The sequence below is a fragment of the Etheostoma cragini genome, chromosome 13 (genome assembly GCF_013103735.1).
Source record: "Etheostoma cragini isolate CJK2018 chromosome 13, CSU_Ecrag_1.0, whole genome shotgun sequence".
In the NCBI taxonomy this organism is placed as follows: Eukaryota; Metazoa; Chordata; class Actinopteri; order Perciformes; family Percidae; genus Etheostoma; species Etheostoma cragini.
The window spans coordinates 1,241,319-1,254,545 of record NC_048419.1 but is presented as its reverse complement, the minus strand read 5'-3'; the positions used below and the strand labels follow the sequence as shown (position 1 = coordinate 1,254,545).

The 13,227-nt window shown below is 41.4% G+C and overlaps 2 protein-coding genes across 5 annotated transcripts in view; one reads left to right on the top strand and one right to left on the bottom strand.

Annotated features, from left to right (window-relative positions):
• The window catches only part of p2rx1 (purinergic receptor P2X, ligand-gated ion channel, 1), a 39,515-nt gene extending 37,365 nt beyond the window's left edge, over positions 1-2,150 (top strand). For 2 of the 3 annotated variants that reach the window (XR_004659067.1, XR_004659070.1), the window contains one exon: positions 2,110-2,144. The gene's annotated coding sequence lies outside the window, so the exon portion shown is untranslated. Of the gene's footprint in view, positions 1-2,109 lie in introns of all 3 variants that reach the window. The other variant, XR_004659066.1, reaches the window with a different exon arrangement.
• camkk1a (calcium/calmodulin-dependent protein kinase kinase 1, alpha a) overlaps positions 1-13,227 on the bottom strand; it is a 51,795-nt gene that overhangs the window by 17,196 nt on the left and 21,372 nt on the right. For both annotated transcript variants that reach the window (XM_034890051.1, XM_034890052.1), the window contains exons 3-5: positions 8,636-8,683; positions 6,898-6,951; positions 2,250-2,301 (exon numbers count right to left, since the gene is read on the bottom strand). In XM_034890051.1, the coding sequence (XP_034745942.1) occupies positions 2,250-2,301; positions 6,898-6,951; positions 8,636-8,683 (154 nt within the window). The remainder of the gene's footprint in view (positions 1-2,249; positions 2,302-6,897; positions 6,952-8,635; positions 8,684-13,227) is intronic.

Here is a 13,227-nt window from a genome sequence, read left to right as displayed (position 1 = left end):
TGATAAAACATAAGGATCTAGACATGTGGCATGGTGTTGTTTTGATAGATGATGATCTGGGTCAGCACTGCGTGACAGACTGGTGACCTATCCAGGATGTATCTCGTCCTGCCGCCCTGGGACAGGCTCCAAAGGGGATGAGTACTGAAATCATTCAGCTGTCTTCCAAAGCTCTGCTTGCTCCTTGCTCTGCCTTTTTATTGAAAGGGTGTAGACATAAAGTTGTTTTACATAAATGGGTGTAAGTCGATCATTTTCTTTGCTTCCCCATTGGTTGGGCTGCGGCTGGGTGTATTAGGCAAGTTTAGAATTTAACATTGTTAACCAAGGTTGAAGTGAGGAATGATATGTTTCTTCTCAATGTCAGCTGCAAGTTTATCTTATCTTCCTCTGCAAGCCTGACACTCCTGTGTCTAGCTTGCCTTGTCTCAAAGCTTTTCTCCTTTTCTCAAGGTTTCACATATTCACATGATAACTATTTCACAGTATAACTACTTACAGTTCCCACAATGGCTGCTGCTGCTAGTGAACAATGATCTTTCGAATTGGCTTGGCCACAATTCTGGCAGACTTGGAGTTAAGCTTTTCTTTGAGAAAAGAACAGAGAAGATGCGTTTGGAGTTTTGCCGACCGGATATGGCGAAACTTAAACTATCTACTGGCGTTGCTCTGGTTGGTTGGAGCGCTATCCTTGTGCGTGCAGAGGGAATTTGAAAGACAACCGCTTATCCCGCCCCTCGGATTGAGCCCTGCCAATTGGGGGTTCCCAGACCCAACATCTTGATGTGGGCTTGGCTTGTCAGGCTAGGCTACTCGGTCTTCTTGGAGGTTTCTTTTTATCAGCCTATCCTGTTATAATAAGATAGAAAAGATAGATAGAAAAGTTTGTTTTTGGCAGGCTCTGTTTATGTGTTATAACAAAAAACCTTTTGGCAAAAACAAAATAATTGGGTCTTTAGTAATAATGAGAAAATATGACATAAATAAATGAACCTTTTTATTGTGCACTCTGGTGGCAAGGTGTGGATTTCAGTATATATATTTTATAAACTAGTATTCCAATGGTAATGTTGAGGTTATAAATGATCTGCCCATCCCCATGACGAAATTTCTTAATCTATGGTATCCATCGCCTCTTGCAGTTAGGGATAATACTGTTGTGGAAGAACAAAAATCAAAAGAGAATATTTCTAAATGTCACCAGACCAACTGTTGCCTGGTTCAAGTTGAACCCAAAACTTTAAGTGGCACATAAAAACCTAAGAATATGGGATCCTACATTTAGCGACAAACACTGGTACAAAAGTTGGTAACATGCTAATGCTAAGCAGTATTGGTCAACCTTCACTATTCTCTATATGTCATGTTGGAGAGTTTTGTAACTGCTGTTCCTCTTTCTCCACAAAATATGTCTGTTCTCATTTGTATTTTGCCACTATGGTTTTGAAACGAGTTCTCTTTTGCGTAATGAGTAATCTTGTAATGACCTGCAATCCAGCACCGATTGCTTAACTTCTAAGTAGCTCTGCTACTTGTCTTGTGGTGCTTTAAAAAGTCCTATCAATAGGATTTTAGGGCCTCTTTTGTAGCTGACAAAATAATTTACTGCCATTTACCCCAACACGCACACACACACACAGTCGTGTCTGGCTATCTTTGTGGGGACCAGTCATTGACATAATGCATTCCCTAGCCCGTTACCCTAACCATAACCATCAAACCTAAATGCCTAACCTTAACCCTAACCCTAACCCTAACCACCAAACCTAATTGCCTAACCTTAACCCTAACCCTAACCACCAAACCTAAATGCCTAACCTTAACCCTAACCCTAACCACCAAACCTAAATGCCTAACCTTAACCCTCACCCTAACCCTAACCTTAACCATCAAACCTAAATGCCTAACCTTAACCCTCACCCTAACCCTAACCATAACCTAACTCTAACCCTAATCCTAAAACCAAGTCTTAGTCCTCAAAAAGCCCTTTAACGTTAAGGGGACCAGCATTTTGTCCCCACAAAGCTGTCAGGTCCCCATAAGTATACTGTATTCACAGTTTTTGGTCCCCACAAATGTAGCTAAACCTGCCCCCCCCCCCCCCCCCCCCCCCACACACACACACACACACACACACACACACAGCAGTGTTTGTATGTTACTTCCTAGTTAACATCCTTTGTAAACATACACTCCTCCAGACAGTGAATTGTGTGGGTGTCTGTTTCAAAGAACAGAAAGGGACTTACGTGGAAAACCACACTGCTTCATCAACTTCTTCTTAGACACCAGCTTCATGGCCTAGGAAAGTGGAAAAAGAGTTTGTCCACATGCAGCCAGTAAACGGAAGCCTAACCATTGATCAATCAAACATTAATAGCTCATCCTGAACTAGAACTGAAAGCAGGTATACCTGCTATATGTAACGTAAAAGGACATGAAAATGAACAATAGTGCAACATAACATCATGAAGATTTAACTAGAAACCTTCAGCAGTGTCGTCACATGTGTCTTCGTCAACGCCAGAAACATGAACATTTTAAAGTCAGTGGGTTTATTATCTGTGCTATTGGGCTTTGTTAAAAGGTCAGGAGTGACTGACTCTTTTATGGAAAAAAGGCATGTAGTAAGGTAACTGTGTGTGTGTGTGTGTGTGTGTGTGTGTGTGTGTGTGTGTGTGTGTGTGTGTGTGTGTCATAATGATGTTTCGTTATGAGTAATTGGTTATGCACAATATGAAGAAAGACAGTAAATAACATTCAATTAACATGCTGTCAGAATGTCATTAGTGGAACATTGTCTACTACACTACAACACCACAAACAGCTCAATAATTTCTTCCTAAATTGTGGTCGCCATGGCTATGACTATGCAGAACCATGTTTGGCAAGGAAGCAGATCCCCCTCTGTACTGTACAGTTTCCATGGTCTGCTGTGTGTGTCCTGTGTGTGTGCTGTGTGTGTCCTGCGTGTGTGCTGTGTGTGTCCTGCGTGTGTGCTGTGTGTGTCCTGTGTGTTTGCTGTGTGTATGCTGTGTGTGTGCTGTGTGTGTCCTGTGTGTGTCCTGTGTGCGTGCATGCGTGTAGGCTTCAGTAGTTTCAGTCAATTCCATTATTCATACCCGAGCTGATTACAGAATCTGGGATTGATGGTGGAGCTGCAGTAAATCGCCTTCGCAAAAGCTAAATTCTCCCAGTAGGTAGGTGTAGGTGCATCATCGCAGTTTTTAGTCACAGTAAATGGATTTACCAATGAAATTTGTTCTGACTATACTTTATTTAGCTTTTTAACAAAGTATAAGGGTATAAAGGTCCCGTGAGATCAGGTTAAGCTTCTGATTATATGCTAAGGAGGAACTGGTGAGTGGTATGGGGGGTGCTGATCAAAGGCAGCCAAATGCATGACAGCAGGAACTTTATTTTGTAGGAGGTGGAACATAAGAGGTGGAAGCATAATGCCAGTCATCATACTGTTCCCTCACTGTGCCATTGTGTCTTTTCTCAATTCTTCAGCACTCTAATCTGGAAAAAACAAGTTGTTGCAAGTAAACAAGACTTCTGCTCCGTGCCTTAAGTTTGCTGAGAGATGAAAATCACATGTGGTCCACCCAAGAAATCCAGTAAAGGTTGAGTGAGCTAACGTTACTGAGTGTTGACATTGATGCTGGTTTAACCTCCTCAGAGGGAAAATAAAAGGTTGGATGTCACTTAGCCTGCGGTAATGGAAGTCAATAAAGCTCAGGAGTGCGGAAATGGCAAACATGAAAAGTATATATATATATATATATATATATATATATATATATATATATATATATATATATATATATATATATATATATATATATATATATATATATATCGGGAGGGACTGGCCATTGCTCACATATGCTGAACACAAATTGTATCATAAACAGAATTTGTTTTCATGAAAATATTAAGGATTAAAATTACATTATTTATAATAAATGCTCTTGCTATTTTATTTTATATTGAGCTTCATTAGTTTATATTACAAATTTTGAAAGTGAACACAATTTAATGATCGGTTACTTCACGGAAATAAACACGGATAAACTCAATTGTGTGCAAATATCCCAGTCAAAGTATATTCAGAAGTATGTATACACTGCGTATACTATGTGTGTGGGTATGTATGTGTGTGTGTGTGCTTGTACTGGTGTAGGCGTCTCCAGACTTCTCCAGGAAGTGAGCTGGAGAGAGCCAGGCCCTCATTAAGCAAATGAAAGAGAAGTAAATACTCGGCTCCTGCTTCTGAGAGCAAATACCCAATTAGCTCTTTAAATTCACAAATGCATCGCTTCACCAATTTGAAATAGGTTGCATGAATGCTGCACTAATTCAGTTTACTTTGGTCCCAGGGGCTGATGAACAACACAACTGGAAGCCTGCCAATCAAATTGTAATCATGGTAATGCTATAGCAAGGACGCCAATACAAACACATGCAGGACTCAAAGACTTTTAGTAATCTGCTGGACTAACTGGTTTCCAGCACTCGCTTGGACAAGATGTGTGTGTTAAAACATACATTTGGTAAGAATTAGTCATCAAATGACTTGATCTCCAGCCAGTGGTCATCAAGTCAAAACTGTGCCACTTTCATTCATTTTGAAATTCACCAGTGCTTTTCTAAGGATGTTGACGCCAAGGCTGAAAACCTGGCATCATGCTGCAGATGCTCCACATGCTAATATCCAATCAGCGTTGTGTGAAACCAGATCTGATTGCCAGGAAATAAAATCACCCTTCCCTGCCATCATTACTCATCTCCTCCTCTCTTCCTCCTCTTCTGAGTCCTGTCACTGTTATTTCAGATGCATCTGTCATTTGAGCCATCAAACAACCCGCAGTCTGTCCCTGAAGGTACCATTTAGTATCAGTGTCAACAATCAGCATTAACACAAAGACGCAAAACAAGAAAACATAAAAGCTTTAAAGAGGTCTGCACACAGAAATACTGGAGGGAGAGGGATGGATAAAGGAGGAGGAGGAGAAAATGAGTTGCATTGGAAATACTGAACATTTTTTATTTTCAGGAATTGAGTGGATGGTGGGTGTACAAAGCACAGCATTTTAGTCAGGTTTTCATCCACATGCAGCGCAAATTTGAACCAAGTTTCTACAAAATCTGGCAAAAGAATTGTTACTTAACATACATTTCCATCCACTACTGTTGTGATGTGAAAATTAGGAGTTGGGCACACCTAGATAAACAGTTGGAGGAGTTAATTCTCCAGTTGAGTGCCATTAAACCCAAACCATTATTTAACCATGTAAAAGAAATTGGAGTGCCCCATTAAATATTCAGCAGGTGACACCTGCTCAAACTGTCATTATATCCTGACAGTAGGACAGGAGACAGATTATTGGAGAATAAATCATTTTTCTCTGCCTCCTCCTGGTGCTCCTAATGGCATTTACAAGTTTCTACCACACCCGCAGATCAACAACCAATCAGAGCCGAGGAGTCTCTAACGCAGTGCCAATAGGCTTGTTGCGAGATGAGCTGCACCTCGCCTGGAAAATGGACGGAAGCAGGGGGGGGGACAAAAGCTGCGGTCAAGTCAGCCAGGACGTCACAGAGACCCTCACATCCTGTGAGGTCCATTTCCATTCAAATGTTATTAGCCCCATATTTCAGGATGAACACAGTCTCCAGTTGTTTTTATTATGACAGAGTAGCTCCCAAAATGCTCTACAGGCTGTTGCTGATGTCTGTAGATGATCCCTAATCAAAACCTTACCATCCGCCACACAGGGCTGCTAACAGAATAACAAATCAGATCAGACAAATATCAATCCAAATCTCTCCAGTTAAAAAAACTAAAGATTCTATAAAAAGTCTTAGTGTTGAGTCAATCTGAACCATCGAGTTAGATCAGCTGAGAGCCAGGTGTTTCTCATCATGACCTGGGTCTTGAATTTGGGAGAGAGCAGCTGCGGCTCCTGGCTCTATAATTGATCTTGGGAGGTCATCGTTGCCCGCGTGTGCATGACGACAGAGCACGTCGGGATTGAGTCGGACACTAATCTACCCAGCATGCATTGGGCAGCGATCGCCGTTGATCGATTCTGCGCCGACGTGGCTTGTTTCCAACCGGCCGAGTGATGGCTCATGACGAACTGTCAAACCAGGAACCAAGACTCTGGTAGTGCATTTCTCACCGCAGATGTTTTCAGAACCATTTTGTTGTGTGCTGATTAGCTTTAAAATGATCACAGGGCTCGTCTGCGTCCAAACATAAACTCCTGTGTATCATTCTGCATCGGCCATTTTAATGCTGGGTTTGTTTAGCTCCGAGCTCTTACTGGCTCCAGTTCAAAAGTACATCTTAAACCCATCCAGGGTTGGCAGCATAGGTTGACATGACTCCTCCGAACACTTTCATTGTTGTTACTGTGCAGCTTCGTTGTGTTCAAACATAAAACGGCTTACATCTGGAAGGGCTGAGTTTGCTGAACAAATCACCTTGATGAAGACGCCTAAAATGACCTCATCTCAGCGTGCTGGCTCATATCCACATTGTCACTCAGAAACTGACCTCTAAGCACAAAGCAACAGCATGACTGCTTTGAAGATAAATAATAAAGTCTTGGATGAACTTAAAGCTGAAGCAAAAGCCACTTTCATTTTCAAGATTCTTCCAAGGCAACTGATGCAATTTGAGGGGATGGAGCTCACAGCTAAGCAACAAGGTGGGGAAAAAATCAATAGCACTGAAAAGCTCTTCTGTCTAGACAATGGAGGCTGGGAGGCTTGATGAGGAGAACTGTGGCTGTGGCACAGGGGGTGCATTTCAGTAGCATGCAATCACTTTTAGTTGTGAGAAGAAGAGAGAAGTTGCTGAAATGTAAAATGATTGCATTGACTTACATAATGTTTGTCATCATCCTCATTGTAGGCAAGTTTGACTACACCGTAGGAGCCCTGCAATACAACAAAGAGATTATTTATCATATGTGGCTATACAGCAACACAGTTAATGACAATGCAACGCTGTACCCACGTTTCGGGGTTCAGTTCCACATTGAAACAACAAAAGTCATTCCTAAAGCATCACTTTGAGAAGAGACGGCATCACACCAACACAATGTTATAAAGGCAGCACGGTTTCTATTCTAAAACAACATTTGGATTATTTGCGACACACACACACACACACACACACACACACACACACACACACACACACACACACACACACACACACACACACACACACACACACACACAACTTGAAAAGCTGATGAAACACTCACATTGACATAATGCGAATGATATCACCTGGCTGATTGTAAATGCTTCAGGATTTATTGGGCTTTAGAAGCAGTTAGTGTTATGCATAGCCAAAAGTCCATTTGTGGGTTTTGGTCAAGAAACGCAAGAGTGTGAATTCTTCCAAATGCATGTAACAAAGTCAAATGTCACAGAGATGTTTGACAGCATGCTTTAAATTCTGAAAACAAAATTTGAATATACTGTACGTACATTTGAACATTAAAATATCCAACAGATAAAGTTTTCCCTCTTTCCATCTGCTGTGAACAGGTACTTTGAATGCTGTATGCTAATCTAAAAACATTTCCATTTGCATGTTCCGGGCCTTGTTGTGTAAAATGATGTGCAATTCACTCAATTCAATTTGCCAGTTTTTCCAATTTTCATCTCTGCAGGCACAGTGATTTCCCCCATGTGTTAATCACAGAAGTGTTTCTGTCCAAGCGTTACATTTGGAAATGCAAAATGTGAGTCAGTCTGGTGTGCTGTCCCGTTTAGTGCTTCTGCAGCTCTGTGTCCTCTGTGAAGTTTAAAATGGCGTAGCATACGTTAGTTCCTCTGCACACTTTGAATTTTGGCATTTTCATTTTCATTCCCTCCTCCTGACAATATACAATCTAGTAGTGTTTTTGTCACACACATTTAGCTAATTTGGCAGTGTTGGTTGTTCAGTCCAGTCTGGAATATCTCTATTATATAAGCATTTTCTACTGGCATTCATAGTCCACAAATAATTAACCCTTTGGTGATCCCCTGACTTTTAATTTAGCACCGCCAAGAGGTTGACATTTCCTTTTCCCACTTTATATTCAGTGCTTATCAAATGGTACAATGCTAACATGCTAAACTAACATCATGGACATTACCATATAAGCATTATTGTAATCTCTGGTTAGCCTTGTCATTGTGAGCATGTTAGCATGCTGATGTCTATGTTCAGCCTCAGAGCTGCTAGCATGGCTGCTAGCATGGCTCTGTCTTCTTTGATAGTGAAATATATTACTAGAAAGGAAAAACTACAGCAAAAGTACATGTAGCCAATAATGCAGACAATTGAAGGATAAAATATCAAATAACATTACTGGACTGTTGAAATAGCTCGTTTTCAAGCATGTATAGCTAGCCATCTTTACTGCAGACAGATAGGTGGTTTTCACCTGAATATGTCCAAAAACACACCCTCCTGTCTACATTATGTTATTATAACTATTACATTTTACTAAAATGTAAGAACGTGCAAGCAATACAATGAAGACAACTCAGACAGCTTTTAGTGATGACATGCTGTGAATGTGAATCTTCTCACTTAAACTCAAATGACAAAAACACTCACCTTTCCAATCTCACTCTTCAGCTTATACTGGTTCAACTGGATACAGTCCTGTGATGGGGACAGGGGGGGGCAATAACAACAAAAATATTTAACATAAACATGACAGAAAAAATCATTTCATCATCTCAAACAACGAGAAACAGGGTAGAGTGACAGGGACTAAACCTGTCCATATAAAACGTGTCCTGGATATATGTGTTGAGAGACATTTATTTCTGATATGTAAGGAAGAAAGCAGTCCATAGTTTCTGTTTACGGGCTGCAAATCCATTAGGGTGCTACTGCTTAAATGGATGGTTTCCAGTTCCATAGCAACCACTGCTACAGCACAGAGTCAGCCAGGGGCACGACAGAGGAGAGCAGACCACAGCAGGACACGGAGGGGGGGAGCCTTTCACAGGGGTGTGTGCTGAGTGGTGGGTGAAGGGACGGGGGGGGGGGGGGGGGGGGGGGGGGGGGGGGGGGGGGGGGGGGGGAGACGGCGGGGCTGCGCAAACAGCAACGTCAATGAGCAGAAAGTGAGCAGTGATTAAAGTGTTTAAAAGCAGGAGCACATGGAGCTGTGGTGAAAATGGATTGGAAGCTGTTCTCTCATTACAGATGGACGGGGTGATGGCTTAGTGTGTGTGTGTGTGTGTGTGTGTGTGTGAGAGAGCAGAAACCAGAGCCTGGGGCTTGATACTGGGATGTGTTTACAGCATGAGAGGAGGTAGGAGGACACAGATGTAACAAAACACACAAGTGTGGCAGGGCTGAAAGAACTGCATGGTGCAGGGCACGACTTCACTCGCCACCAGGCAAGGTATTTTCAAAAATAGTTGGTTACATAATACTTTGGTTTTGTAGCTCGTACTAAGGATTGCAGGAGATGGGCAGATTGTGCATTGGAGGGTTATGCACTGTCAGGTATGATGGTGTGAAGTACTGTGGGCAGGGATTAGGACAAAGGATGAGAGACGGAGTAAAAGATAGGGTTTTGATCTGTGGGACCGAGAAAAGGACTGCGGTGATTGGTTGAGGAGAGATAAAGAGAATAAAGAAAATAGGGCGGCAAAGGATAAAGGGTAAGGCAAATGAGGAGAATCCAAAGAAAAGGGCAGTGGGAGGAATTATCTGAGTTGGGTTCAGTTTGCTAGCAGATGCTCAGTGGGCGCTGCACGGCAGATAATACTCCGTCAGGACGGATGGATAAAGAGGGCCATGCAGACAGCCTGAAATACATCCGCCACACATGCACTTGAGTCAAACTCAGATCCTTTCCTGGGCCAAGATAAACCTTTAAAGGGCTCTTTCGGTCCCACGGTCATATTTGACTATTGCTTTGTGTTACCAGCCCAGCCTGGCTGTCTTCCCTCAAACTCTCTCTATCTCTCCATCCATGACTCAACAACAGGTCAATATCGGTGCATAACAAATACATCACTGCCTACTGTGGCGTTCAGAATCAATAGCCAGCCATGCTTTTCATTCTTATGATGAATAATAAGCAGGCCTGGCTCAGAAGGTGTGTAAAAAAGGCAACTCTTGTTTGATGGTATTTAAAGCCTGGAAGTGTTAAATCAGTTCCTCAACCAATCATTTTAAAATGAATTTTGATAGAACAGTATTATGGCTGCAGCAAAACGAGACCATTGTATTAGCAGATGGTTTATTCTGTGTTGTTTTATTATGCTGAGTGCAAATGGAAGAAATGTGCAGAATTAACTTATGGCACAAGGCAAGAGGATCAATCAAAAGAGGAAAGATGACTTTCTTTACTTTCACATTTATTCAAAGATTACATATTAAATGAACACAGATTTAATTCTGTGTGTCTCCAGTATCAACCAGTGCTGTACTTGACTAGGTTTAAAATACGCACACCATTTACTGTACTAATGTACTGTGAAGAAAAAGACAGTAGCTTTTATCTTCGCCCAAGGGGATGAGAAAGTTTTTTTAATTTATTCCTGTTGCCGTTTATAAAGTCAGATATTACAGATACAATGGACAAGACTGAACTGTTCTGAGGAAATTTCGGAAAGAGACTCATATGTATGACTCTAACACACATCACACAGTTAGTTCACTGGTATATCAATGTCCAATATTGTCATTGGACATTGATATTGGACATTTCTAATCCTTCCTCCGTATAATACAAAGTGGCTGTTAATAGAAATACAAGCAGAGAGGGGACTCATCAACAAGAAAATGTGAACATTTAGTTTCTGTGGCTCATTTCCTGTTAAGTATACATCTGTCCATCCATATTAGTGTGGCTATAAATGCATTTCCCAATTCTAATTTTTCTTCATAATTTTCGGTTATTATCTCATATTGTGGGTGCTGTACATCCCGGGGATTGATATATATATATATATATATATATATATATATACAGTGGTCTGCAAAAGTTTGGGCAACCTTGTTAATTTCCATGATTTTCCTTCATAAATCGTTGGTTCTTAGGATAAAAAAAATCAGTTAAATAAATCATATAGGAGACAAACACAGTGATATTTGAGAAGTGAAACAAAGTTTATACCATTTACAGGAAGTGTGCAATAATTGTTTAAACAAAATTAGGCATGCGCATAAATTTGGCCACTGTTGTCATTTTACTGATTTCAAAATCTTTAGAACCAAGTATTGGAACTCAAAATTGGTTTGGGAAGCTCAGTGACCCTTGACCTTCATACACAGGTGAACCCAATTATGAGAGAGTATTTAAGGGGGGGCAATTGTAAGTTTCCCTCCTCTGTGAATCTTCTCTGAAGAGTAGCGACATGGGAGTCTCAAAAGAAGTGTCACAGGAACTGAAAACAAAGATTGTTCACCATCATGAATTAGGGGAAGGATACCGAAAGCTGTCTAAGAGATATCAGCTGTCTGTTCCGACAGTTAGGAACATAGTCAGGAAATGGAAGACCACAGGCACAGTTCAAGGTAAGGCTCGAAGTGGCAGACCAAGGAAAATCACGGATAAACAGAAGCAAAGAATGGTTAGAACAGTCAAAGTCAACCCACAGGCCAGCACCAAAGACATACAACATGATCTTGCTGCAGATGGAGTCATTGTGCATTGTACAACTATTGCGCGCACTTTACACAAGGAGATGCTGTACGCAAGAGTGATGCGGAGGAAGCCTTTTCTCCGCCCAGATCACAAACAAAGCCGCTTGAGGTATGCTAAAGCAGATTTGGACAAGCCGGCTTCCTTTTGGAATAAGGTGCTGTGGACTGATGAAACTAAAATTGAGTTATTTGGAAATAACATGGGCGTCATGCATGGAGGAAAAACAACACAGCATTCCTAGAAAAACACCTGCTGCCTACAGTAAAATTTGGTGGTGGTTCCATCCTGCTGTGGGCCTGTGTGGCCAGTGCAGGGACTGGGAATCTTGGTAAAGTTGAGGGACGCATGGATTCCACCAAATATCAGCAGATTCTGGAGACCAATGTCCAGGAATCAGTGACAAGGCTGAAGCTGCGCCGGGGCTGGATCTTTCAACAGGACAATGACCCTAAACACTGCTCAAAATCTACTAAGGCATTCATGCAGAGGAACAAGTACAATGTTCTGGAATGGCCATCTCAGTCCCCAGACCTGAATATTATTGAAAATCTGTGGTGTGACTTAAAGAGAGCTGTCCATGCTCGGAAACCATCAAACCTGAATGAATTAGAGGGGTTTTGTATTTGTTCTAAAAACCTAAAAATTGCTCCCACTTCCTGAGGAAAGAGAAAATTATACACATTATGTGTGTGTGTACAAAATAGAGTAAAAGACAATAATAAATGTGACGGGAAATTCAGAAGTGAGAAACCAAAGAGGATTTGTCTGCAACACAGAGAAAACAAAAAGAGTGCTTCTGTTGAACCATTATATAAACTAAAGAAGCAGTGTTTCCTCATCTGGCTTAGGACACCACTTCCTAAATTGTCAGGGCGGACATTTGTATGTCTACATTAAGGATGGGGAGATAAAAGAAACCGAATAATGAAAATGTGCACGTGTAATTCCTATAAACTTTGCCGTTTGTGTAATTGCTGTAATTCTAAGTAACAAAATGTCAGCCTTAACAGATGTTTGTGTATGCAAGAAATGCTTCACTCTCTCTCTCTCAGCGGTGTCATCCTGTAGATCCAGAGAGAACAGGAAATACAGGCAACATGAGTATTTTTACTACTCTACTTGCTGATTTAGCAAGATGTTTTGAAATCAATGAGGTTGGGCTTAACGCTGCCTCCAGTGCACCTACACTTTTAATACAGTGTCTATCCCGGGGGCTTTGTCAGCTAACACTTGCCTCCCTGAAACTCTGGAAAGAAGGCAATAAAGCAGATAATCCCTTTAACACCTCTGAAACTCAATCTCCTTATTTACTCAAGGTGCAGTAAAAAAGATATCGGAAACAGGCATGCAAGGTTTCCAGCATGACAGCCAGCGAGAAGGGACCTGAACTGTACTAGTGTGTGAAATACAGGAAAGGTATTAGCTGTCACCAAAGTTGTATCCATTGTCTTATTAGTTATACAGGCAGAAATGCACAGGAAAACAAGCAGAAATATTCCAACTGGTTACCCAAGGAAACCTTTAGATGCTCCCA